This window comes from Podarcis filfolensis, assembly GCF_964270895.1.
Source record: "Podarcis filfolensis genome assembly, chromosome: 1".
Lineage (NCBI taxonomy): Eukaryota > Metazoa > Chordata > Lepidosauria > Squamata > Lacertidae > Podarcis > Podarcis filfolensis.
In genome coordinates, this window is record NC_139604.1 from 126,528,084 (window position 1) to 126,555,350 (window position 27,267).

Consider the following 27,267-nt stretch of genomic DNA (forward strand, 5'->3'; position numbering starts at 1 on the left):
CATGTCCTCATTCCAGATGCTGGGAATGCATGTTTGGAATTTTCTTTTTAAAAAGCCATTTGGCAGGGGGAACAGAGGGGCTGGAGTCTTATCCCCCTCTCCAAAATCTGATCTGCGTTACTCCAGGTTGCTTTGAAAGAGCTCCATAGACACACAGCTGGATGCAGATGTCTTCTATCAAATTTTATTTCATTTTCCTTTCCTTCTTCCTCCTTCCTCTTTCATATCATCTGATGGGGAATAACTCCGATAAGGATACACAATCTTTCTTTAGAAAGAAAAAGGAGGGGGGGGGGAGATCTGCCAGCTATACATTGGTCAGAAGTGCCAAATAAGGATGGGAAAGAGAGCCTGTTAAAAAGGAGTGGCACCAAAACACCACCGTGACGCATCGGCTCCCTCCAAATGGCCGCAGAAGAAATGCTAAGAATATAAACTGAATGGCATTCAGTTAAATGTGTCATGAACCAACCCAAGTGCCTCATACTGAGGCAGAAAGGGAAGGCTGAAAAATGCTTTTTGGTAAATACCAATAAAATAAGCAGCAAGGGTGGTTTGGTACTTCTTACGTCCTGAAAGGGGTCGTTGGCAAATAGGAATTATATCTAGGATGAAGGTGTCTTATTTACTACTGTCTTTTGCCCAGACTAGACACGCACCAACCTAACAGATAACATACCAAGAGAATATAATTTAAAACTAGGAATAGGTCAGGGGTCTATGATTTAGTGCTTCCTGGACACCCATTCTGGCAGATCTTGAATGGGAAAGGAGGAATTAGTTTTCCTCTGTTGTGTCTTTCACTCCCTTTGCAATCCAGTGATGACTCCCACGCTTGAAGTCTAGGCTTTGCAGCGGTCTCCTTTCTCCAGTTAACAAAATCTCAGAGCTGGGACGGTCTTTGGAGGTCCAATAGTCCAACCCTTTGCTCTGTTCAGGGTATAACTAGTGCAACGTCACTGCCAGGTGGTTGCACAACCTCTTTCTAAATATCTTGAGCAGAAAAGGCTCAGGAAAAGCACCCCAGTGCCCTGGAGGCTGAAGTTGGACGGTTGGGCATAATCGGTTGCTCTGGAATGCCTGTTTGAAGGACTCAAAGTTTCAAAGCTGGAGAAGGAAGAGAAACAAGGACCCTTTGTGTGGGGGGATCAAGGAGCAGGTGAGGGCAAGGAGAAATTCACCTTAGTCTCAGGTTAGAGCCCCACATTGGGCAAAAAGATTTCTGCATTGCAGGGGGTTGGACTAGATGACCCTTGTCCCTTGCCACTCTGCGGCTCTATGTTTCTGTGATTCTATGCAATAATACTGCAGTTGCTTGTACAGTTGCTTAGGAATAGGTCCCAAGGCATTCTTCCATGTAAGAATGGTTAGGAACAGGCTGCATGGCTGTAACCCTGTGTACATTTACTCATGAGCAAGCTCCACTAAAACCAGTGGACAAGGAGCAAAAAAATAAATAAATTGTGTAGGATTGTGCTGAAAGGCTTTAAGGTCCCCACAGGAACCGCTTGTTCCTCTTGACACTTCTCAATATTCCTATATTGGGTTGGTTATTTCTAATTCACCCGCGAACCAAAAGAAACGACTTGCTGGGTCAGGCCCGGGAGCTGTCCAGTCCAGCCTCCTCCTTTCCAGCAGAGACCAGGAAAAATGCCTCAGGGAAGCCCCCAAGCAGAGCTTGAGAGCAGCAGCCCCCCCACCTCCTTGCTTGCGTCTCCAGCGGCTGATGTTCAGAGTCCAGCTGCCCATTCCATTGAGCTATCATGGGCGACGACCAAGCGGTCAGTAGAGAAGACATTTCCAGATAGAAGCCCACCCACCTTCTCCTTGCGAGGCAGGTGCAAAAGCCCGCAAGGCCTTTCAACATTTCAACGCCCCCCCCCCGGCCCCGCAGCTCTTCTGAAGCAGAAAATAAAGTTGCATCTCCCTCCCCACCCATCCTCCTCTCCGGCTAACCTCTCCTCCGTGCCAAACCAATGACTGGAATCATCCCCTAGCCTTTTGCCTCCCCACCCGCGCTCCTTTCTTCCCTTTGCAACCCCCCCAACTCCCCGAAGCAAACGCTAAATTATTCAGCCTCCTCCTCCTCCCCTGGCGGAAGGGCAGCTGGGGCGCCCGCCTCGGAGCATCTCGGGCGAAGAACTTTCAGCCCTGGCGACTGGCTGTAGGAAGGCAGCAGAGACAGAGAGAGAGAGACAGAGAATGGGATTCCGGATCAGGCTAGCAACTCAGCCCCGCCTCCTGGCGAGCCTCTGATTTCGGGGAAAGCATCCCATAGCCACTCCGGCCATTGGCCTCTTTCTTCTCCCTCGGCTCTCTCCTCCCCCCACCCTCTCTAGCGTGGGTTTGATGCTCCATCCTGGGACCTGCCCAAGTTGCGCTGCCTTCCCCGCCAGTCTCCAGCAGGTGTGCAGCCGCCTCAGCGCAGCCCCTCGCGCCGCCCGCCCTCGTCCTCTGCTCGCCTTGCTGGGCGCATGTGGGTGCAGCCGCAGGTTCCAGAGGGCACCCAGGCTGGGAGGGGAGAGAGGGTGGGGTGGCGGCTCTCTGTTGGCAACCCTTGGAGCGACGGCGGAGGAGACCTCGGGTGGCGCTCGGTGGATTTCTTGCCCTCCGCAGTCTAGGCGCTCCGGGAGAGAGAGCTGTCCAGGGTGCTGAACGCTCCAACTTGGCGACGCGCTTTGGGATTAAAGCCGCTTCTCTGGAGCTCTTGGGATGCGAGTGCTTGGTTGGCGAGGCAGGAATCGTCTCTCTTCTTCGTCTTCTTTTTAAGGAAAAAGAGTACAGAAGAGTTTGGTGGCTTTTTTATATATATAAAAAAGCAGAGCCTCTCCGCATCTGTTGGAGTCCCCGTTTCCCCGACGCGCCCCTGTTGCGCCCAGGAACGCAAGAAGTGGCCAGATCCGCTGGCTGGGCTGGGTTGACTCTTCGCTGTCCAGCCGCAGGCAGCCCGGTGGGCTTCGGAAGGGCGTGTGGTCATGCTGTCTGCCCGTTGGGGTAGCAGCAGCAGCAGCAACAGCCAGGCACACGCGCAGGCGCAATCCCCTCGGAGGCTGCAGTTCCCGAGCTGTGAGCGCGGCGTTGCCACAGTCTGGGCTTCACCAGCCGCTGGAGCGCTACTACCATGAACTGCCTCGTCCACCTTCCCACAGCTACTCTACGGCACTGGGTGCAAGAGACCTGCCGAGACCCTCCCAGCCGCCCCCGCTGCGACCCCTTGGCTCCAGAGCCCGGCTCTGCAGGCGCAGGATGCCGGGGGGAAAAAGAGGGCTGGTGGCACCACAGAACACGTTTTTGGAGAACATCGTCAGGCGCTCAAGTGGTAAGCGAGGCCCCTCTTCTTCCTCCTCCTCTTCTTGACTAGGCAATGGAGCGGGAAGAAAGGGTTAAACTGCTCCCTAAGTTCGTAAAAGCGCCCCCACTCTCCCGGACTTAAGCAAAACCTCTTAAAAGCTGAGGAGTGGTAGTTTCCACGGGGCTAGTTTCTAACCAGAACTTTTATAGGCATATTTAAGGGTGCAATAATTAATTTATTAATTCATCAATGAATTAATTTGTTCGACTCCTCAGCTGCATCATTCCTGTCATTCCTGTCCTTTCAGCACCTTAACGTACCTGGTGATTTTTAGAGTTCAAGGTGCTGCTCTCAGGGAGCTTGCAATCTAAATTTGACTGCGAGGAAAGGTGGACTAGATGGTAGGGCAAGATTGGTGGTATCAGAGAAAGAGTTAAAGCAGAGGTGACAGCGGGAGAGACAGAACAGATAAAGCTGTTCCTTGCTGTATGCTCTGGGACTCTTGAAAAAGTATGGGCATAGTGTCTTGGTGTGTGTGTGTCTCCCGTCATTGGAATTTCCTCTCTTTGACTGAAGAAATTGAAGTGGGTGGGTGCATTGTGGCGAGAAGGAAGATTTAATTGCCTTGGGTAAAAAACAACAACCACCAAGCATGGCATCTCTCCATCTATAGAAGCCAGAGGCCCAGAGAAGCCTTAAGGCATTTCTGTGGTTTGGAACATAAACTGTCAAACAGGTTCAAGGATCAGGGGATATTAAATCCTCATTTCCGCCAGCAGTTTACTTTCACTTCTCTCCTGACAATTCCTGAAAATTCCAGCCCCTCTAGGAATGTAGTTTGGAGTTGAAGGTTTGCCTATGTGGTGAGACGGAATATTTGATGAAGTGTCTAGGAGTGTCCACGAGTAAGCATAACGAAAAGCACACACTTTGCTGACCAGAGGAAAATATGCTCAGTGTAAAATCTACAGAAAGAACTCACCCTCGGCAGCACTTTATGTTAGCAAACCATTTACACTAAGTTTGCAGGGTGCATTACCGTGTGTGTGTGTCTCTTTGTGCATAAATGCAGAATAAGGCATGATAAGCTAGGTGTACTCTGAATTTTTCTTCATAATGCTGCCTTTAGATGATTTCTGCTAGTAAACATTTGACATGACTTTAGGAACTCCATGTATGTGGTCAGTTTGAAAGCTATCATACCATAGTGATTTTTGTTTTATTTCTAAATACAAACTTCTTAATTTTATCTCAGCACTTTTTGAATTAGTGCCCATATCACCTGTGCAATAATTTATGGAACAACCCTCTTTAACCTGAACTTATTGATTAAGTTATCATGTTTGCATATCCTACCTTTCACCCGAAGAGCTTTGGGCAGCAAAGATGGGGTTGTCCCACTTTATTATGACTGATGGACAGGGTCGGTTTAGAGGAGTGTGTCTCCTAGCTCAAAGCCACCAAGTGAATTCCATTGCTGAGGCTGTTGTTCTATATCCACTTACCTTGGAGTAAGCGCTATTGAACTCTACAGGACTTATTTCTGAATTGTCATGTATGGAATTGCCCTTCAGTGAGGATCTGAAAACCAGCTTACTTGACTGCATACCTACTAATACACACCAGCGGCTCATACTCTTTCTACATCTCTTTTCTTCAATATAGGCCTTTTAAAAATACTGTCATTTAAATGTATCATTGTGTTCTGTAGGGTGTGGTGTGTGTGTGTCTGTAGAATCATAAAATTGTAGAGATGGAAGGGACCCTGACGGTTATCTATTTTTTTTAAAAAAAAGATATTTATTGAGGTTTTACAAAAACATAGGTTTACAAAATAGAAAAAAGTCATATAGAAAGAAAAAGATACCAAAACGAGAGCATACATAAAAAAGAAAAAAGAAGAATAAAAATACGACATACAAAAAACAAATAGATAAAAAAGAATTAAAAACAAATCCGTTTTTTGTAACTTTAAACTCCTTTGCTTGTTTCCTTGGCCTCCTCACACCTCCCCTTTTTGTATTCCCATTTAAATAATCAAATCAGCAAATCCTTACCCTCTTATGTTTATCTTAACTCTATATCTTAACATATTATAACTCTATATTTTCATCCATTATCAATTCATTTTTGCATATTCTTATTAACTTTGTTGCTAATGCCACTTATTTTCAATCCAACATCATTTTAACATTCATTAATTTTACAGTGTTTCTGCAAATAGTCTTTAAATTTCTTCCAGTCTTCTTCCACCAACTCTTCTCCCAGGTCTCGGATTCTGCCAGTCATTTCTGCCAATTCCATATAATCCATCACCTTCATCTGCCACTCTTCCAGGGTGGGTAACTCTTGTGTCTTCCAATACTTTGCAATAAGTATTCTTGCTGCTGTTCTCCAAAGTCCAGAGTGGAAAAATCCCCCAGCTGGGTGTACAGCTTCAATGTTCCTCTAGGGGGACACTTTAGCAGTCATTAAAGTTACAATAAGGAATCTTTTCCAACTTTCTTAAGTCCCCTCAAAAAAAACAAGCAACAGTTTCAAGTCCAGAGAAGACCTTCAACAAGTATCTCCTTTGCAGAGTTAACCATTAAAAAGTTACAATGTCTATAAATAGTGCGACTCTCAATGCAACAGTTCTAGTGAACCTGGCAGTCCGTTCCCAGGAGTTAAATAATTGTCTCTATTTTCCCTAGAAGAAATAAAATCACTTTTCCCTCTCCCCCCCCCACTAACCTGGGGGGGGGGGAGTTCTTTCACTTTGACGTTCGGATTTAGAGCTTTAAAAGCACCGCTCTCCAGGTCTTAGCTTAGAAGCGCCTTTGCTTTGATCTGTGTACAGAAACGGAAGGCGGACTTCCTGTTTACACCTTCCCGCTTCAGTGCCAAATTAATCCCTTTTTTCTTCCTTTAGTCCCAATTTCTTCAGCTTCACCTACTCACGGGTAGTTGTTTAGCAGCCGAATTGTCACAGGAAAAAGGTCAGCGCTCTCCGGCAACAGCTGTGCGGCTTCACCCCACGGAAGGAGCAATTGACTCTCAGCACCGCGCCTCCTGTTACGCTCCGGAGCCCCTTGCGGGGTTCCTTCGCCAATTTGGGGGGCGCTAAGGGTGCCCACCAAGTCCCACGTTCACAGGCTTCTCCTGCCTGTGATTTCCACAAGGGTCTCCGCTTTGCCGTAGCGGACAGACCCACTTTCCGCGGAGCTTCTCCCTCCAATTTAGAAGGAGACCGCCATTGCCGTTGGCGCCGCCTCCGGAAGCCTGACGGTTATCTAGTCCAACCCGTTGCAATGCAGGAATCTCAACTGAAGCATCCCTGACAGATAGCCACCTGACATCTCCTAATGTTTTTATGCCTTTAGACCAAGGTGTATGTTCAAAGCGCTTTGCCAAAGAGGTTATAAGGAGTTCTGCTCACCCTGTAATTCCTCTGCTTGGGTTTCCTTTTAACAATAATGTTGCTCCTTTCCCCCTACCTGTTTCAAAAGTGACTGAAAATATTCCACGCTGTCCCATTAATGTAAATATGTAAAAGAATGCAGATAATCCTTCAAACTGAACTAAGCAAAAGAGATGACTAGGAGAAACAGAGACCTAACATTTCTTATATGGGTTTTTATTAAGGGATGGTCACCATTATATATATATATTTTCTCCTTCCAGCCTTCCTGGACTATGAATTCAAACTTAAATGCAATTCTAAAATTTATTCGTTTACAGAATTTCTAGGCTGCCTTTCTGTTGTTCAGCATTCAAGGCCATTTGGAAATGATCCAGTACAAAGCAACAGCACATTCTATAATGAGACATTGTTTTATACAACTTGCTTTTGGGTTTTTTTTTAATAATAATTGTTAGCCAAATCCAGGAAGGTTAGATCGAATGTTGGATTACCCAGCAGGCAGATTAAGCACATGTTTAAGGTAAAGGGTAAAGGTACCCCTGCCCGTATGGGCCAGTCTTGACAGACTCTAGGGTTGTGCGCTCATCTCACTCTAGAGGCCGGGAGCCAGCGCTGTCCGGAGACACTTCCGGGTCACGTGGCCAGCCTGATGAAGCTGCTCTGGCGAGCCAGCACCAGCGCAGCACATGGAAATGCCGTTTACCTTCCCGCTATAAAGCGGTACCTATTTATCTACTTGCACTTAGGGGTGCTTTCGAACTGCTAGGTGGGCAGGAGCTGGGACCGAACGACGGGAGCTCACCCCGCCGCGGGGATTCAAACCGCCGACCATGCGATCGGCAGGTCCTAGGCACTGAGGTTTTACCCACAGCGCCACCCGCGTCCCAAGCACATGTTTAGGGCACTAGCAAATCATGGGCACGCGCGCACGTGCACACACACACACACACAAAGAAAGGAAGGAAGGAAAAAAGAAGAAGAAGAAATGCAGAAATGTAGAAATAATTTTACATTTGAGGTTTCAAAGAAAGCATTGAAGTAGTTCATCATGGGGAAAATCTGAACTTTGTTAGACTTCCACTCCGCACTCTTCCCCCATTTTTCTGGTCTCTTTTTTATTACTTATTCCCACCTAAACGAGGGGGTGTCCTACTAACATAGGTAAAGCATCAAAATCAGACCCTGTCATGCGTTGCACATGACATACATGCATGCACATTTTGGCACACATGCAACTTTTGTGTCATTTTGAAAATGAAATGTTATTTCCTGTTTTGGTATTGTTTTTATTTTGAATTACATATGTTGGGCACTACAATCTTTTCAGTGCTTATGATCTCTAGAGGTCTTCCTCTGGCCCTGGATTGATCTATCCATGGCTAGTGGTCATGACAAGTGAGACCTGCAACAAAATATTACAGTGTGGAGTGCTTCTGTTGAAAGTTACGACCACTTTACCCCACCCCAATTCCCCCTCCCTTGGACAATAAATATTACGTGGCCTTTGAGAATGTTAGGTCTTTGTTGAATTGTTTGGGGCTCTTTCCCTTAGGGTTTTGAACCCCACTGATTCCCGATCTTGCAAGGCCTGATCCTGCCCAGTCCTGCAAGACTCTTACGCTTCCCCCTTAAAAATAATGAAGTTGCATAACGAAACAAAGGATTGCATTCAGTGTTAGTCCTGCTCAGGGTAGACCCATTGAAATTGATGGGCTAATGATGAACTTCACACCCCATTAATTTCAATGGGCCCACTCTCAGTAGGATTCAGTCGGAGACAACCCACAGAAAAGAATTCATAGCAAACTAAAAATGCACACTCCTTGCCAATCACATTAAATGTTGTGTACAGTAGCAAATTGGTACGATTCTTGTTTTATGTCCACCAGAAGCAAATCTGAAACGTTCATGCCGGCAGCACAATTCAGTTGTAGATTGCATTAAGCAGAGATTGTGAGAAGCTGTGTACTTCAGAGGAGATGCTCTCCACTCCCCGCTACGCGAATAAAAAAGTTACCAAGCTGCAAATATGGAAATGCTTTCAAGCTCTTAATTCCATTTATATTTTCAATTACTTTGAGGCTCTTCACGTACACAGCCAACTTATGATGACTGTCGTTACTTTTAATAATCTTCTTGATATACCACCGAGTGTAAGAAGAGGAACATGGCTGGATCGAGAGCAGCTCCCAGTTTCTCTAAACGTGCAAAATTTGGTCTTTCTAAGCACAAGAGGATTCCGGGGCTTATCCCGAGATAAGAGCTTTGGAAGTCACCTTATAATAAGTCAGACCTATTGGTCCATGTAGTTCAGCATTGTCTACGCTGACTCGTTGCAGATCTCCAGACTGGGGTCTCTCCCACTCCCAACCAGAAGAGAGCATGAACTGACCCTGGCACATCAGCTTGCAATGCAGTTTCTCCACTACTGAGCTATGATACTTCCCTGACCAGTATATTAAAATAAAGCTTGCATAATTTGCAGACTGGGTGGTTAATGGCCTTAACAGGTGGGGAGCAGGTCTCTTGAAGGAAAACCTTGCCCTGTATGTGCCTATCTAACTGGTTTGATCCGTGGAACTTGGATTTTGACAAGTGCCTTATCATATTCAACCCACATTTTAAAGGAGCCATGCTCATGGTCATGCATTCAAGCCCCATGATGGGCAAAAAAGATTCCTGCATTGCAGGGGGGGGGTGCACTAGATAACTGTTGTGGTCCTTTCCAATTCTAGTGATTCTTTGATTACAGTGGTACCTCGGGTTACATACGCTTCAGGTTACATACGCTTCAGGTTACAGACTCCGCTAACCCAGAAATAGTGCTTCAGGTTAAGAACTTTGCTTCAGGATAAGAACAGAAATCGTGCGGCGGCGGTGTGGCAGCAGCAGGAGGCCCCATTAGCTAAAGTGGTGCTTCAGGTTAAGAACAGTTTCAGGTTAAGAACGGACCTCCAGGACAAATTAAGTACTTAACCCGAGGTACCACTGTATTGGGGGACGCGGGTGGCGCTGTGGGTAAAACCTCTGCGCCTAGGACTTGCCGATCGCATGGTCGGCGGTTCGAATCCCCGCGGCGGGGTGAGCTCCCGTCGTTCGGTCCCAGCTCCTGCCCACCTAGCAGTTCGAAAGCACCCTTAAGTGCAAGTAGATAAATAGGTACCGCTTTCTAGCGGGAAGGTAAACGGCGTTTCCGTGTGCTGCTCTGGTGCCGGTTCGCTGGAGCAGCTTCATCACGCTGGCCACGTGACCCGGAAGTGTCTGCGGACAGCGCTGGCTCCCGGCCTCTAGAGAGAGATGAGCGCACAACCCTAGAGTCTGTCAAGACTGGCCCGAAAGGGCAGTGGTACCTTTACCTTTACCTTACCACTGTATTGTTTTTTTAAAAACAACACGTAGCTGCTCTTATGCTTTGGAACTCCCTGCCTATAGCTCTTAGCACCTTTGCTATATTGACCTAGACCCCTGATGATTATTTTTTCCCCCATTTCAGCAAACCTACCCAGAGATATAATTTAGTTGCGTATATTTGTTTGAAAACTTTTGGCTGGTTTTATTGATAATTTTACTCTATCTGCATGTTATTGATAATTTTATCAAGCGCACTGCTTGGAGAGGCCTTTTAAATATATAGAAAGCCATTGAGCATCCCTCTCCCCTACCCCAGATGTGAATAAATTAGCACAAATACACCCAAAAGCAATTCTGCAATAATCACAGTTCCAGCTGCTTCAGTCGTATCGATCTCCAAAACAGATAGATATCTTTGCATTGTGTTGGTTCTTGCAAATTTGTCCTGGGTGCTTTAGCTGAGATTCCTGCATTGCAGGGAGTTGACTTGGGCTCCCTTCCTACTCGACAATTCTATGTGATTCTATGAAATGATACCTGGTCATATTTGGGATGGATTGCACACAGAGAGACAGAAAAAAACAAAAAGGTTATGTGAATTGAATACATATATATATGTAAAGGGACCCCTGACCATTAGGTCCAGTCGCGGACGACTCTGGGCTTGCGGCGCTCATCTCGCTTTATTGGCCGAGGGAGCCGGCATACAGCTTCCGGATCATGTGGCCAGCATGACTCAGCTGCTTCTGGTGAACCAGAGCAGTGCACGGAAATGCCGTTTACCTTCCCGCCGGAGTGGTACCTATTTAACTACTTGCACTTTGATCTGCTTTCAAACTGCTAGGTTGGCAGGAGGAAGGACTGAGTAACAGGAGCTCACCCCGTCGTGGGGATTCAAACCGCCGACCTTCTGATCGGCAAGCCCTAGGCTCTGTGGTTTAACCCACAGCTCCACCCACATCCCGTATATATATACAATGGTACCTAGGGTTACATACGCTTCAGGTTACAGACTCCACTAACCCAGAAATATTACCTCGGGTTAAGAACTTTGCTTCAGGTTGAGAACAGAAATCGTGCTCTGGCGGTGCGGCCGCAGCAGGAGGCCCCATTAGCTAAAGTGGTGCTTCAAGTTAAGAACAGTTTCAGGTTAAGAACGGACCTCTGGAACAAATTAAATACTTAACCTGAGGTACCACTGTAGTATATATGCACAAATTCCTATGCAGTCGGATGGAAGTTTGGATGAATGAAGTCACGCATCTGGTTAGCTGCTGAAACTGTGGATGCATGTGGATTCTAAGGGGGTTGATGTGCACTAACAATGTTGAACAACCTGGCCACCGTGCAGAAGCAGACTGCACTCTCTCATAGCGTTCTACCGCTGACCTTTGCTAGGTTCAGCCTCTTCCTGCCAGTGTCTTCAGCAGAGAGGAAGGGGTCTCTACATTGGCCAAGGCCAGCAAGGCTGGATGGAGGGGCACCATTAACCCCCCCTCCCCAAGAGCTGCAGAGTTGGGCTGCTCTGCCAGACAGGGATATCCCTGTAGCTATTGGTTCACCCGCTCTGATGTCAGTGGAAGGTTCACAAACTTCCTTTTTTAAAATTATATTTTTATTGATTTTTACATATAATTTCCAAAAATCATATATTTTCTTATCTTATACAGTGTTTTGGACTTCCATCACATCTAAAGATTTTTCAATCTTTATCACTTAATCTACATTTCATTAATTCCATTATTACTTTTCATAACCCTTAACTAAGAATTCTCTTCATAATTTTCTCTGCAATATTTCGCACAGTCCTCCTTACAAAACTCCTTGCAGTCCTACTAGCGTGATCTGTTTATTACAATTGCTTTTCAAATAATCCAAATATTTACTCCAGTCCTCTGAGAAACTCTGGTCCCGCAGGTTTCGAATCCTTCCTGTCATCTTATCCAATTCTGCATAGTCCATTAATTTCGTCTGCCACTCTCCTTTTTTTCGTTTGTGTTCACAAACTTTCTAACTGCGGAGGGAGACAGTCGTTCCGTTTTGACTGCCACCACTGTGAAAATAGGCAGAAAGTTGCTTTGGCTGAGAATATCTTTCCGTGCAGAGGCTGGGAGCAGAAAGGGATGCAGGTAGTGGGATGGAAGAAAATGTGTGGAAATCAAATAGATTGGAGCCCTTATGGTATGGGAGCCCCATAAGCGGGCAGCTAAAAGGGTGTCGCCTTTGTGGTAGGGGGCCCCATAAGAATAGTCAGTGGGGGAGGACAGTGGGTCCAGTTGTAATAAAATCTGAGTTTACCTTGTCATGCTGTAGTCAGTCTGTGCTTGACCTACTTTCCCCTTACTTATTCCAAGTCTCTCCTCATTGCTGCATTACGGAACAGGGCAAAGAGAAAGGACAGATCAGTTGGAAGATGTGAACGACTGTAATTCTGACGTTGTTTTCGGGATGATAGTCAGATGGGGCCACTTTTCAGGATGCACCAGAGAATTGGGGTGTTTTGTTTTTTTTCTGTTTTTATTATAGGTGCTGGAAATGGTGCAAAGAAGAAGGGGAAAAACCCTGTAAACCTGTAGTTTGCAAAACCTCCCAGGATAATTGCACTCACTCTTTCATTCTGGCCATTTCTTCATCCCCCTTTTTCTTCATGGCCGCAGTCTCCCCCTTTTCTCAAACGGGGAATTTGCACCAATGCACCTGTGTATTCATTCTGCTTCCGCAGGCCTTGGTTTCTTCAGTTAATTTGTTCTCTTTCTCAGAACCTTGACGCAACTACTTCATTATGATCCCAGATCTTCATTACATGACAGTGGGGGCATGTGGGTGCAATGCTAGACATTCAGGGTTAGCTTTGGGTGGACTGCAGTGGTGGAATAAAAAGTCTTGTGCCAGTTTGAGAGGAAGAAATGCAAATGAATGGGGGAAACACACAAAAATTATGAAAGACAACCGACATGAAAATACCCTCATTTCCTACAAAGCCCCATAGTTCTTCTCAGTGATGCTGAGCATTTCCCCCCCCCCCATGTTTGAGTATTCATAATTAATTTATGCAAAAATCGCACTGCCCTTACATCATTCCATTTCAGTGCAAAGGAAGCTCAAATGCCAATGGAGAGAATGTTTTTCCATTACATATCGGCTGTTGGCCGAAAGGAACAGCAACAGCGAATTCCAATTTTATTTGCCGGATTGATTTCCATCCCAGACATGGGAGGAATAAGGGGACACCGGTGATTGAAATTCCCGTTTCCACTTTTGATTAGCCACATTGGATATGTTCTTCCTTTGCAGTTGGAGGCAGCAATGGTGCTGAAAGCCAATTGCTTGGAACCACAGGAGAGGAGAAGACTTTTGTATAGGTTTCCCATTGAGGCATCTAGTTGGCCACTTGAGAAGATGATATTGAATGAGATAGGCCCTGGCTCTTCTTATGTCCTTATGGGATGGGCAACATCCCATATCCCCTTTTAAATGTCTTTGCGGGAGGCAGGCCACTGGTTTTTGCATTTATTATATATCTTCTGGTTTTTATCTTGCATTTTGATGTTGTGAACCGCCGTGCAATCCACGGATGAAGGGCGGTATACAGATTTAATAAATAAATATGCAGACCTCAGTCATTTCTCCTCCCCTTTCCGCTTTCATCCTGCTCAGTGCTGTGTGCATAGCACTTTGTCCACAATGAGCAGAAACAGGACAAATTGTGTTATAAAGCACATATTTGTATTCTGTATTAAGGTTATTGGTAAATTCTCAGTGTAGAATTTAGGTTACCTTGGTAGGTAATTTGGGAATAATAATAATAATAATAATAATAATAATAATAATAATAAAAATACAGCCCAGAGTCCTTTTTATTTACATTAGGTTTGTTCCACATTGTGCTGAACACAGGTAGAGGCCATCTCTCTCTCTCTATACGTGTGTGTGTGTGTGTGTGTACTAATTTGCCGATTAGTACAGCTCAGCTATTTGTGCACACAGACTGCACACTCGTCGAGCCTCATATATGAACACCCCGATTCTGTCTGGGCAACCAATGTTTTCAATCTTAAAGGTAAAGGGACCCCTGACCATTAGGTCCAGTTGTGACCGACTCTGGGGTTGCGGCGCTCATCTCACTTTATTGGCCGAGGGAAGCCGGCGTACAGCTTCCGGGTCATGTGTCCAGCATGACTAAGCCGCTTCTGGTGAACCAGAGCAGCACACGGAAACGCCGTTTACCTTCCTGCCAGAGTGGTACCTATTTATCTATTTGCACTTTGACGTGCTTTCCAACTGCTAGGTTGGCAGGAGCAGGGACCGAGCAACGGGAGCTCACCCTGTCGCGGGGATTCGAACTGCTGACCTTCTGATCAGCAAGTCCTAGGCTCTGTGGTTTAACCCACAGCGCCACCCGCGTCCCTTTTCAATCTTAGGACACTTTTAAACCGGAATAAATCCCATCAGTGCCATGCAGTGGTGTAATCTGCAATGCATCCTTTGGTGGCAGTGATGAAGTCTCTGGGTTGTGATGGGTTGATGCATCCTGGTGTCCCAGAAGGGCAAGGCGAAGGGCAACAGCAGAAGTTCATGGGAGGGGTTCACTGGCTAAATATCAGCTCCCACCATTGAGCACCACTGAACAAGGGAGAGAGTGGCAGCAGCCTTTCTGGAGCGGAATTGGGAGGAAGTAGCAGATGTACTTCGACAGCTATGTCAGCAACAGGCAAGGATGGAGCTGCAGATTGGATAGCAGTGCCTGGAACAGGTGCAGATTATGACACTGCTGGTCCCTTCCAGACTCTGCTGCCCATCCAATAGGCACCCGCATCAGAGGCGTAGCAAGGTCAGGTGGTACCCGGTGTGGAATTTTTTTGTCACCCCCCCCCCTTCTAATTGAAATTATTAAAAGAAGGGAAAATAAGATACTTACAGTTGCAAGTGTTATTTTCTGGTTTATTTACTGTGACCTTCTGATCGGCGAGTCCTAGGCTCTGTGGTTTAACCCACAGCACTACCCGCGTCCCTATAATGATTATATATTGATAGTGTATATTGATATTGTATCATTGTATTTGGGCATCGTGTTGCCTTGGATATTACTGCTTCCTCCAGCAGCCCAGGAGTGCGGGGCAACGGCAGGCCACCCGCCCGCGACTCCCAAGCCTCCCCAGAGCTGTCAAAACGAAGGGGGAAGGGGGGGGGGAAGGCCACTGGCAAAGCAGCACGGCTCCCTCTCTTCCCCCAATGGCTCGGGGTAGGCTTGGGAGTTGTGGGGGCGAATAGCATGCCGAATGTCACCCCCTCAGCGATGACACCAGGGCGGTCCGCCCCCCCCACTCCTTCCTACACCTCTGCCTGCATTTCACTGAACCAGAAGAAGAAGAAGAAGAGTTTGGACTTGATATCCCGCCTTTCACTCCCCTTCAGGAGTCTCAAAGCGGCTAACAATCTCCTTTCCCTTCCTCCCCCACAACAAACACTCTGTGAGGTGAGTGGGGCTGAGAGACTTCAAAGAAGTGTGACTGGCCCAAGGTCACCCAGCAGCTGCATGTGGAGGAGCGGAGACACGAACCCGGTTCCCCAGATTACGAGACTACCGCTCTTAACCACTACACCACACTGGCTCTCAAAGAAGCCCTGGAGATACTGCTGTCACCTTGCCTGACACCTTTTGATAAGGGCACCGCATCTCCGCTTCTCGGGCAGCAGAAGCTGGTAGCTCACCAACCACTGGCAGGGAGAATGGTCTCTTCCAAGGCTGCAATCCTCACCTTGCTTGCCTGAGAGTATGCCTTGTTAAATTCAACAGGACTTACTTCTGAGTAGACGTAGGCTCTCACTGTAAGATGCATTTTGAAGGTGTCACTGACTGAGCTCTCAGGGTCTCTAAACTTGGTTGGCTGAGCTTTACTGGAAGTCTAGCTGCCATTGGCTGAGCTTCTCTCAGGGTCTTTAGCTGCCATTGGCTGTCTTATTCTGGGGTTAAGGCGGGAATCAGTAAGCTGCCATCGGTTGACTCCCCAAGCATCACCCTCTGGAATGAGCCATCTAAGTAGGGCTGGAACCACCACAAAGCGGTACCACCCATCCCTAACTCCAGAAGGATATCACGGTTGATGGTATCAAATGCCACAGAGAGGTCAAGGTGAATTAACAGGGACACATTTCCCCTGTCTCTCTCCGGACAAAGGTCACCATACAGGGTGACCAAAGCCATTTCTGTGCCAAAACCAGGTCTAAACTCCAATTGAAATGGATCTAGAAAATCAGTTTCCTCCAAGACTGCCCTGATCTTGGGCTCAGGATTTCAGCCTTAATCTCTACCATACTCCACGACTCACTCTTTTAAAATCTTTCTGGGCCTTTTATCTAGTCCTCTTTCATGATCATGATCCTCTTTTGTGTTTTGGATCTCACTTCGTATCTTGACCACTGCTTACAACTGCAAATTTTATTCAGTTCAGAGATGATTGTTTCGATCATAACAATGCAAAGAATTACAAAAAACCAGGTAGACAAAGCAAGAAGATAAATGAGAAAGAAGTTTCAAAACATGTATACAGTAAGACAGACGAATGAATAATTATGCAATTAAACAGCCTTAAGACAATTTGCAGCATGACTAGGCATGGAACGCTGTCATGATTCCTCCGCTGCCTTTGCAAGTGAAACAACTTTTTGGATTATGTACCTGTCTTCATTTGCCATCAAAACTCTCTTTCTTTTTTTGCTGATTAGACCAAAAATTAAAGCAAAGGGGAACCCCACTAATATCTAGCTTCCTTATAAATGGGGCAACCCTATTGCTAATACAGTGGTACCTCGGGTTAAGAACTTAATTCATTCTGGAGGTCTGTTCTTAACCTGAAACTGTTCTTAACCTGAGGTACCACTTTAGCTAATGGGGCCTCCCGCTGCCGCTGTGCTGCTGCCGCACAATTTCTGTTCTCATCCTGAAGCAAAGTTCTTAACCCGAGGTACTATTTCTGGGTTAGCGGAGTCTGTAACCTGAAGCATCTGTAACCCGAGGTACCACTGTAGAAACAATTCCCTCCAACCTTCTCTTCATCTCTACCATACTGTAGTTCCTCAGATCAGTAATGACCATCAAGAACAACAGATGACATTTGTTGGAGCCTGAGATAAGCAGGCACTCTCTTTTCAGAAAGAGCAGACCTGGAGCTAGCACACAGCACCCTTGGACAGTTGCCAGCACCCAGACACCCTAGATGGGCCCACAACTAATACTTGCCTGAAACCCCTCTTTGAAAAAATAGCTGAGGCTAGGATCTTCGTGTGAGCTTCCCATAGTTGCTTGGTTGGCCACAGTGAGAACACAAGGCTGGACTAGATGGGCCTTTGACTCTACCAGCAAGGTTCTTCTTATATTTCCCACAATGCCACTGACCTACATGCTTTAGGTCCAAGCTACCTGAAAGACCCTTTGTTGTTGTTGTTTAGTTGTTTAGTCGTGTCATGACCCCATGGACCAGAGCATGCCAGGCACTCCTGTCTTCCACTGCCTCCCGTAATTTGGTCAAACTCATGCTGGTAGCTTCGAGAACACTGTCCAACCATCTCGTCCTCTGTCATCCCCTTCTCCTTGTGCCCTCCATCTTTCCCAACATCGAGGTCTTTTCCAGGGAGTCTTCTCTTCTCATGAGGTGGCCAAAGTATTGGAGCCTCAGCTTCATGATCTGTCCTTCCAGTGAGCACTCAGGGCTGATTTCCTTCAGAATGGAGAGGTTTCATCTTCTTACAGTCCATGGGACTCTCAAGAGTCTCCTCCAGCACCATAATTCCAAAGCATCCATTCTTCGGCGATCAGCCTTCTTTATGGTCCAGCTCTCACTTCCGTACATCACTACTGGGAGAACCATAGCTTTAACTATACGGACCTTTGTTGGCAAGGTGATGTCTCTGCTTTTTAAGACCCTTTACCCTCATACAAACTTGCCTGGGTTCTCAGATTTTCAGGGGAGGCTCTTCTCTCAGTCCTGCTACCCTAGCAGGCAGGCTTGGTGGCAACACGGAAGAGGACCTTGTCGGTGGCTGTTCCCAGACTTTGGAACTCCCTCCCTGGAGAAGCTGGACTGGCTCCCTCCTTGCTGTCTTTCCGCCAGTACTTTTGGGAACTGATTGCTTTTAATGAAAGGGATGGTGCCATGCTATTCTTACGGCAATTACCTGTATACTTCAAATGGATTTTCTATAGAGCAGGGACATCCAACTCCCAATAGACTGGGATCTACAAACAGTATGAGCTTTTTTTAGGAAGCCAAGCTGAAGTTGTTGAGCTGTTGTTTTTTTTTGGGGGGGGGGAGGAGATCGCTGAGGGGCCAGAGATCTACCAGGATCTACAAGGAGCACCCAGCCCAGCGATCTACCTGCTGGACATGCCTGTTATAGAGTTTTTAATCCTGTTCTTCTTTTCATTGGTTTTTTTTTTTTTTAACGATTCCCCCCTTTTGCCTTTAGCTATTCTATTTCTATCTGTATGGCACCTCGAGCCACTGTCAGGAGGAAAATTGGGGTGTAAATAACAACAGCAATCACACTTTGGGGCAATGGGAACTTAAATTCCATGTCCCAGAAGGCTCTTTATCACTACCTGGTAAAACGGGGGGGGGGCACTGAAGCCAAAGCCCCCCTTCCTACCAAACTTGGAAGTAACCTCAAAGTCAGTCCCTAAGAGTCCATCACACTAAAGTATGACCAGGATGGAACTATGCAAATGAAGAGGCGGAGATATGCAGATAGGAGCAGGCTTGGCTTTTTATGGCCAGGTCTCTGGGGTCAGTGACCAGATGCAGCTTTTGCCCTACTCGTCTCCTTGCCTTCATTTGGGTGAGTAGATGCTGTTTATTCTTAGGAAGAAAAGTATAGGCATCACACCACTTCCTAGGTAAAGGGGACCCCTGACCATTAGGTCCAGTCACGGACGACTCTGGGGTTGCGGCGCTCATCTTGCTTTACAGGCTGAGAGAGCCAGTGTACAGCTTCTGGGTCATGTGGCCAGCATGACTAAGCCGCCTCTGGTGAACCAGAGCAGCTCACGGAAATGCCATTTACCTTCCCGCTGGAGTGGTACCTATTTATCTACTTGCACTTTAACGTGCTTTCAAACTGCTGGGTTGGCAGGAGCTGGGACTGAGCAACGGGAGCTCACCCCGTCGTGGGGATTCGAACCACCGACCTTCTGATCGGCAAGTCCTAGGCTCTGTGGTTTAGACCACAGCACCACCCGCGTACACAGGGTTTAAATCACCTAAAGTGTGGATCACCCTCTAAACACCCTTTAAGTGCTCTCTCTGCTACTCTCTCTGCAATCCATACTTGCAGGCTTGCAGATCCACCTGACCCACTTAGAATCGTGTTTTACAATTGTAAAAACAGGCTGCCTCCTGAGCCCAGGGATGTCGTGACAAAATTCCCTCTTACGAAACGATAGCCTGCAACGCCAGTGCCAAGCACCAGGGGTCATCCTGTCTGACATTGCCTCCAGCGGCCAGCAGGATTTAGAAAGCACTTGTGAAGTAGAATCACTGGGCAATATTGCCAGTGAATCGTAGAGTGGAGGCAATTGCACACTTGAAGAACAACTCATTGACCTTCTCTCTACTTCAAGGCTAGCCTGAGTTCAATGTTGGGCATGCGGTTATTCCATAAAACATACTGAAACCTACCCCCCCCCCAAAAAAAGCAGTGTTTCCACTTGAACGGGCAGATTTAATAGATGGCACAGATGTGGTTGTGCTGTTTCTGTTTTATTTTCAAACTGAGAGCTTCCAAGAGGATCTCAGGAAAAGTTATTTTGACAGGCAGGAATTTCAGTCCGTTTCCAGTTCTCAGTTGCTGGCAGTGAACGGCTGACAATATTTTGACAGCCTGGAGGCTGCACAGAAATGGTGGTTGAAGAAGCAGCCCTCGATTTCTTCTCTGGAGGGTGTGTATGGAAGGAACTGCATCAGAGCCAAAGTCCACAATCTGGAGCCAGCTAAGCACTGCTTCTCTGGACATGGTTGAGGCAGATAGAGGTTCCTGCATGCACAACAGACTTTCGCAAGCTAGCAAAGAAATTTTCCTTGCTATATTTCCATCTGAACTGTTTTTAGTATTGCCTTTCAATGTTATGGGACCTTAGGGTGGGTGATACTTTCAATCATCATCATCACCGCCATAGTCTGCTCACAATAGAGATTAGCTTGACTACGGCTTTCCGCTTAGTCACTGATGAAAGACAGGCTATGTGAAGAAATCGAGAGAGCCTTAGTCATGTTCAAAAGGAAGAACCTGACCTTTTCATTCCATTGTTCCCTCTGATTTTCTCTCTTGTGACTGTACATAGAAAACTAGCTGTCAAAGGACATGTGCTCTGGTCTGGCTTTCCCCCTGATGAACTACTTTTCTCTGGGCAGGATATATACACTCAGTTTGAAGCAGTATAGCCCAGAAAAAGGATGACAACACCTGCCATTTGGGAGAAGCAGGATGAAGTTTCTCTTTAAAGGGGAACTTACTTTCTTTGAAAGTATCTGAGCATATAGTGTGTGGCAGGTGAAGTCTGCTGGCTGAGTGGCCTCTTCTGCCCTCCAGCAGCAAATGGAGATGCCCTCACAATTGACAGATGTGCCAAGGGGGGCTGCCATGCTTTGGTGGCAAAGCAGATTCAATGCCAGGCATTTCCAGGCAGGGGCATACGAAGTGGGGGGCAGAGGGGTGGTCCGCCCCAGGTGCCACTCTGGGGTGTGTGTGAGACAAGATGGCCCCTGCCTTCCCCCAGCTGTAGAGTGGCCGAGGGTGTGAGCAGTCCATATGGGCACTGCCGCTCTCGTGCGCCGTCCATATGGGCGACTGAACAGGCTGCTGTGCATGTGCACTCCATACGGGCTGCCTCTCACACAGTGACTGTATGGGCTGTCACACATGCGCACTCCGTACAGGATGCCGCACATGCGCAGTCCATATGGAGTGTGCATGTGCAGCATCCCGTATGGACTGCACATGTGCGACATCCCGTATGGACTGCGCATGTGTGGCATCCTGTACGGAGTGTGCATGTGCAGCATCCCATATGGACTGCGCATGTACGGAATCCCTTATGGACTGCACATGTTCGACATCCCGTATGGACTGCGCATGTGCGGCATCCTGTACGGAGTGTGCATGTGCAGCATCCCATATGGACTACAAATGTGTGGCATCCCATAAGGAGTGTGCATGTGCAGCATCCCATATGGATGCTGCACATGGACTGCGCATGTGTGGCATCCCGTACAGAGTGTGCATGTGCGACATCCTGTATGGACTGTGCATGTGTGGCATCCTGTATGGACTGCGCATGTGCGGCATCCCGTATGGTCTGTACAGGGTGCCGATCACAAGCGGCAGCCTGTACGGAGTGCACATGTGCAGCATTCCGTACAGAGTGCGCATGCATGGATGCCACACATGCGCACTCCGTACGGGCTGCCCTGTCCCGGGTACCGGAGAGGGTTTCTCCCCCACTGTCTCCAGGTTGGGCTGGGAAAGAGTCCTGTGCTTTGGGCTACAACTCCCATCAGTGCCAGGCAGCATAACCAATGAAGAGGGATGATGGGAGTTGTAGTCCTAAACACCTGGCAGGTGTGAAGCCTTGTGAAGCTGCTTCAGAACAAGCCTGTGTGATGCCTCGCTGAAAGGAGAGACTCCCCCACCCCAAATTGTCAAGTTGTTCCAGCATCTAGGGAGAATCCTTGGATGGTTGTGTTGGAGCCAAAATATGCACACCTGGGGGAAACAGCCATGGCACGAGAGGGAAGACAGATCACTTATGGAATATAAAATTAGTGTGCCTAGAGAAGCTCACTGCCTAATTTTGCATGGACTCATTTTTCATCCTGATGCATCTTTCGAAAAGCTAAAGCAGGCCCGATGAATTAGCCAAAAGAACTGCCACTTTCCAGCCACAGACCCCCCTATCTGGATTTCCCTTAGCTCCTGAATGTACACGGTTATCTTAAGTTTGTTTTGTTTTATTCATCCATTGCACTTTCAAGCTGCTCCCCCAGGTGTGTATGTCCTGAGGCAGCCTACAAAACAATCAAACAAGCTTTCAGATTAATTCTAGTTAAAACAGAGTGTTGGGGGAGTGTGGGCTTGTTGGTTCTCCCTGGCTTTTGAGACCATTGGCCACGACGTTCTTCTGGAGCAACTTGAGGAGAAATATAAAAATACCGTATTTTTCGCTCTATAGGGCGCACCTGACCATAGGGCGCACCTAGTTTTCAGAGGGGGAAATCAGGGGGAAAAAAGATTCCCCCCCCAGCTCTGGGAGCAGCGGACAGGCTGCACGCAGCCTGTGCACTTCTCCCAGACCTTCTCCTTGCTATTGCGGGAGGTGGGGGAATTCCCCCATCTCCTGCAAAAGCCCACAGGAGCCGCGCACCCTTTATCCTGTGGGCTTTTCGACTGAGCTCGTGGGGCTGGCGATGGGGGGAAATGCTGCTTTCCCCCACCGCCAGCCTCAAAACCATGTCGGGGAGCAGCGCGAAGGCGTCGCGCGCCTTCCCGCTGCCCCCCGAGCCTGTGGGGCTGGCGGTGGGGGGAAGCGCTGCTTTCCCCCACCACCAGCCTCAAAGACCAGACCCTTCTGGCTTCAGTGGAAGCAACGCGAAGCCTCCGGAGCGCAGGCTTTGGAGGCTTCGTGTTGCTATCGCTGAAGCCAGGGAACCTGCATTCGCTCCATAGGACGCACACACATTTCCCCTTCATTTTTGGAGGGGAAAAAGTGCGTCCTATAGGGCGAAAAATACGGTATTCCTCCTTTCCCAGATGTTTGATGCCTGAAAGACCCTGGAAACCCTGAGATCCCTGTTTCTAGAATGCTTTAAATTTTCAGAAAATATGTTTTCTTATTGATGAGCCTGCCCTGGGCACCTTCAGGAGGAAGGGTGAGATGGAAATTGAATTGAATTGATTGATCAATTGCCCTTACCCTGTTTTGACGATCCTACATGTTGAGTACTAACAACAGTAGCTTGGATGGTTTGGGGGAGTACAGTACTTATTCCTCTCCCCCCCTTTCTTTCTTTCTTTCATTTTAGAATCAAGTTTCTTACTGGGCAATGCACAAATCGTGGACTGGCCTGTAGTTTATAGCAATGACGGGTTTTGTAAACTCTCTGGTTACCACCGAGCCGACGTCATGCAGAAAAGTAGTACCTGCAGGTAAGTCGCCTTGGATTGATTTTCTTGGGTGGGGGCCAAATCCTGCTGTGCTTTTGAGTTTCCTCTTTGTCGTGTCATAAAAGGCCGATGCCCGAAAGCTGCCACCTCCGCCTCTTCGCCACCCCATTAGGTGTGCATTCATTTGGCAACAAATGGAAAAGGAACCCCTGTGAGCCTCATTCAATTTCCATTCATTCCGAAACAAATTCGCCAAGGGGGAAAATAGGTGGCAATGGCTAGGCTGTTTTTCAGTAAAAATGGAGGAAAAGGCTGTTCAGACCACATTTTTTTTTAACCACACCAGCCTAATTCGTATCTCCTAGCCCACAACAGAGAGAGGAATATAACTACTCTTCAGATTTTTATTTTTTTGTTGCACTTCTCTGAATTTTGCAATGCAGAGTCATCTTTTTTTAAAGAAGTACCAAAATGAATTAAAAATACATATCTTAGGATAAAAAAGTTTAGAAATTTGTACATTAAGAGAAATTATCATCATCATCATCAATTTAGTTAACTATCATAATCATTATCATCATTTCTATACCACTTCATTTCTTCTTCTTTTTTTAAAAAATAAAAGCTTGGTTGTTTACAACCTAACAGAACATTAGAAAATATGAAAAGAAAACATTAAAAATTAAAATCAAAGACCAAAAATGCAATTGAGATCTACATTTAAATAATCAATTAACAGAAAACTACCAAAATATTATCTTGAACATAAAAACAAATTGCAAATAGAAATCAAGCACAGATGTAAATATGTCTTTAAATTATTTTTCCGTGTATAAGACGCCCCCATGTATAAGATGTGCCCTATTTTTGGGGACTCCAAATTAAGAAAACACCCCCTCAGCACTACCTGTGTATAAGACGAGCCCCAATTTTAAACCTAATTTTTTGGTTAAAAAACCCTAGTCTTATACATGGAAAAATACGGTATATTTTGTGGCTAACTATTTTGCAATGTTTAAATACAAATATTTATATAAAAAGCACACATATTAATGTAGAAATGGGGTAGGATAGACTTATGAATTAAGTCACATGAAACTGACTCTTAATGGAAATAAACTGGCCCTCCCCACTTTTCAGTGTTCTCATTTGTCTCTATTAGTTCCACATTCATCCCATTTCGAGTTGGGTGGGGTTATCCTTCCCTGGTGGAGAGTGGATTTTGCCAGATGTTACTTTCTCTCCCAGAATGCTCCAGATGTGTGTTCTTCCAGTGTACTCTGTTGTTGTTTTTACTGCTTTATTGGTTTTAAAAACAAACAAAACAAAACAAATACAATACAATACAATACAATACAATACAATACAATACACAACCATCAACAAAAGGCAATCCAAGATCAACACTCAATACTACAAAAAGAAAAGATTGAAATCACATGTCATGAATTCCAACATGACTTCCAATCCCCAAATTGTGACTCCTAATTTACATTACAACTGCGCACTTAACTTTATCTCTCCTAGGTTATTCGGTTGTGTTAATTTTGCAAAGTTCTCTTATTTTCATGCAGAAATCAGTCCAGGCCTGCCAAAGACTTTAGATTATCACAATGTTCTTTTAAGTACTCTCTCTCCACTCTCTATTAAATATTTGATCTGTGTGGTCTCGAAATCTTGCTGTCAATCTGGGGCATTCTGAGGGTGGAAAAATGTGGTTGTGCACAGTCCATCTCACCTCTCCCATCACCCCGATCCGGAGTTGCAGGCCGGAAAGGGAGGGTCTTGTCATCTGCGCAGTCCCAGGACCTCTTTAGATACTGCTCAGGGTTGTGTTATTAATGCAACAAAAGTGTCGAAGTCAGCAGTTGCGAGTTACCAGTCTCCGTAAGGTCAGGGAGAAAACAATGCTGTCCAGGGTTGTAAAGAATGCGGAGAGAATAATTGGGTGCACTCTTCCCACCTTAGATCAAATCTATGCTTCCAGGTGTCATAAGAAAGCTGCAGAGATAGTGCAGGATAGTATGGACCCTGGAAACGATCTCTTTCAGCTTCTGACTTCTGAAAGAAGGTACAGGGCTATAAAGACTAGGACTAGCTGCCTGAGAAACAGTTTTTATCCAAATGCGATTTTGGTTTTAAAGACAGTGTAAGGTAGTCTCTGTGGGAGTATATTGTATTTAATTATGGGGTATCAGAGTTTTTAGGGGGTTAACCAGGCTGGGATAGCTGGGATAGCAGGCTTGTTGGTTTTTGAATGTCTGGTGTAGATTTTTTTGATTTCATTGTTCTGTATGGGACAATGACAATAAAGATTATTGTATCATAGTCTCTCGAGACAGATGGATGTCAACAACCTTGAGCTAGCTCAGAGTCCACCTGCCCCACCTTGGATCTGATTCTGAATTAGTTTGCGGGTGGGGCAAATGTTTAATTATTATTATTTTAATTTCCTAGGGTGGTAGGGGAGGGAGATGTTGTGTCTCCTTCCTCTCCACTCCTGACCGAGAGAGTGTGTGCCACTTCTGCTTTGCAAACTGCTCCCTTTGCAGAGAAGGTGTTTGCAGAAGTGCACCCTGCAGGATCTGCAATTGCTGAACAGCACCCTGCAGAAATTATTCCCCCTTGCTGTCAGTCCAGTGTGTGTGGGGGGGAGGGGAAGAGGCTGGTGGGAGTTGTAGTTCATCAACATCTGCAGGACCAAAGGTTCCCCAAACCTGTCCTTAAAAAAACCCATGGAAGCAGTCAAATTATCGCATGATAATGAAAGTCAAGAGCGAGTCAGAAATCATTCTCGAGCTCTTTCCCCTAAAATGTGGCATTTGGAGGAGGGTTTCAGCTTTCCTGGTTCTCAGCAAGACGCTCTCCGTTTTCCCAAGTTGAAACCTGTGTGCATATTTCAGAAAATAAATCTTTTATGTATTGTCAGCCTTCTCTCTCTCTCTTTTTTGAAAGCATCACACTCTGGAAAGTGTACCCAGAGCGTCACTTAAATTGAACGCTATAAGGCAGCAATATAAATCCTTTCCCCCCGGCAACAGACCCCGCCACAATTATTTGCTTTAGAGGGCTTCATAACAATTTTGCAGCTGTAAACGTTGAGCAAAACAAGGTGTAAATCATAGTTAAGCATACATAGGTTGCAATTACACTGCAGTCTGGACCATAAATACGCCTGTAAGGGTGTTGTTAGGCTTGTTTGTTTGTGAAGCCCATAAAAATGTGTATTCTCTCTCTCTCTGTCTCTCCACCTTTCCTTTCTCCAGTTTTATGTATGGTGAACTCACAGACAAGAAAACCATTGACAAAGTCAGACAGACGTTTGACAACTATGAATCGAACTGCTTTGAAATCCTCTTGTACAAGAAAAACAGTACGTATAAACGTGAAATCATTTATTTGTTTTTGTTTAATGTATCCCACCTTTTTCTCCAAGGAGTTCAAAGTGACATGAATGGTTCTCCCCCTCCTCATTTAATCCCCACAACAACCCTGTGAGGTAGGTTAGACTGAAAGGCAGCGACTGGCCCAAGATCCATGACTGGGTGGGGATTTCAAGCGCAGTCTCCCAGGTCCTAGTCAAAGGATAAAGGTAAAGGAGACCCCTGACCATTAGGTCCAGTCATGGCTGACTCTGGAGTTGCGGTGCTCATCTCGCTTTATTGGCCGAGGGAGCTGGCGTACAGCTGCCAGGTCATGTGGCCAGCATGACTAAGCCGCTTCTGGTGAACCAGAGCAGCACACGGAAATGCCGTTTACCTTCCCGCCAGAGTGGTACCTATTTATCTACTTGCACTTTGACGTGCTTTTGAACTGCTAGGATGGCAGGAGCAGGGACCGAGCAACGGGAGCTCATCCCGTCATGGGGATTCAAACCGCTGACCTTCTGATCGGCAAGTCCTAGGCTCTGTGGTTTAACCCACAGCGCCACAAAGGATAAATGGACATAAATCTGACACCAGGAATCACAAGACAAAGAAACCAGTAGGAGAACACTTCAATCTCCCAGAACATTCTATGGATTCTTATCTCATAGAATCATAGAGTTGGAAGAGACCACAAGGGC

At 46.5% G+C, this 27,267-nt stretch overlaps 1 protein-coding gene across 1 annotated transcript in view; it reads left to right on the top strand.

Moving 5' to 3' along the window:
• Positions 1–2,088: 2,088 nt before the first annotated feature.
• Positions 2,089–27,267, top strand: part of KCNH5 (potassium voltage-gated channel subfamily H member 5) — a 196,143-nt gene continuing 170,964 nt past the window's right edge. Inside the window, exons 1-3 of the mRNA XM_083611785.1 lie at positions 2,089–3,319; positions 23,120–23,243; positions 26,468–26,574. Of these exons, the coding sequence (XP_083467911.1) occupies positions 3,247–3,319; positions 23,120–23,243; positions 26,468–26,574 (304 nt within the window). The 5' untranslated portion in view covers positions 2,089–3,246. The remainder of the gene's footprint in view (positions 3,320–23,119; positions 23,244–26,467; positions 26,575–27,267) is intronic.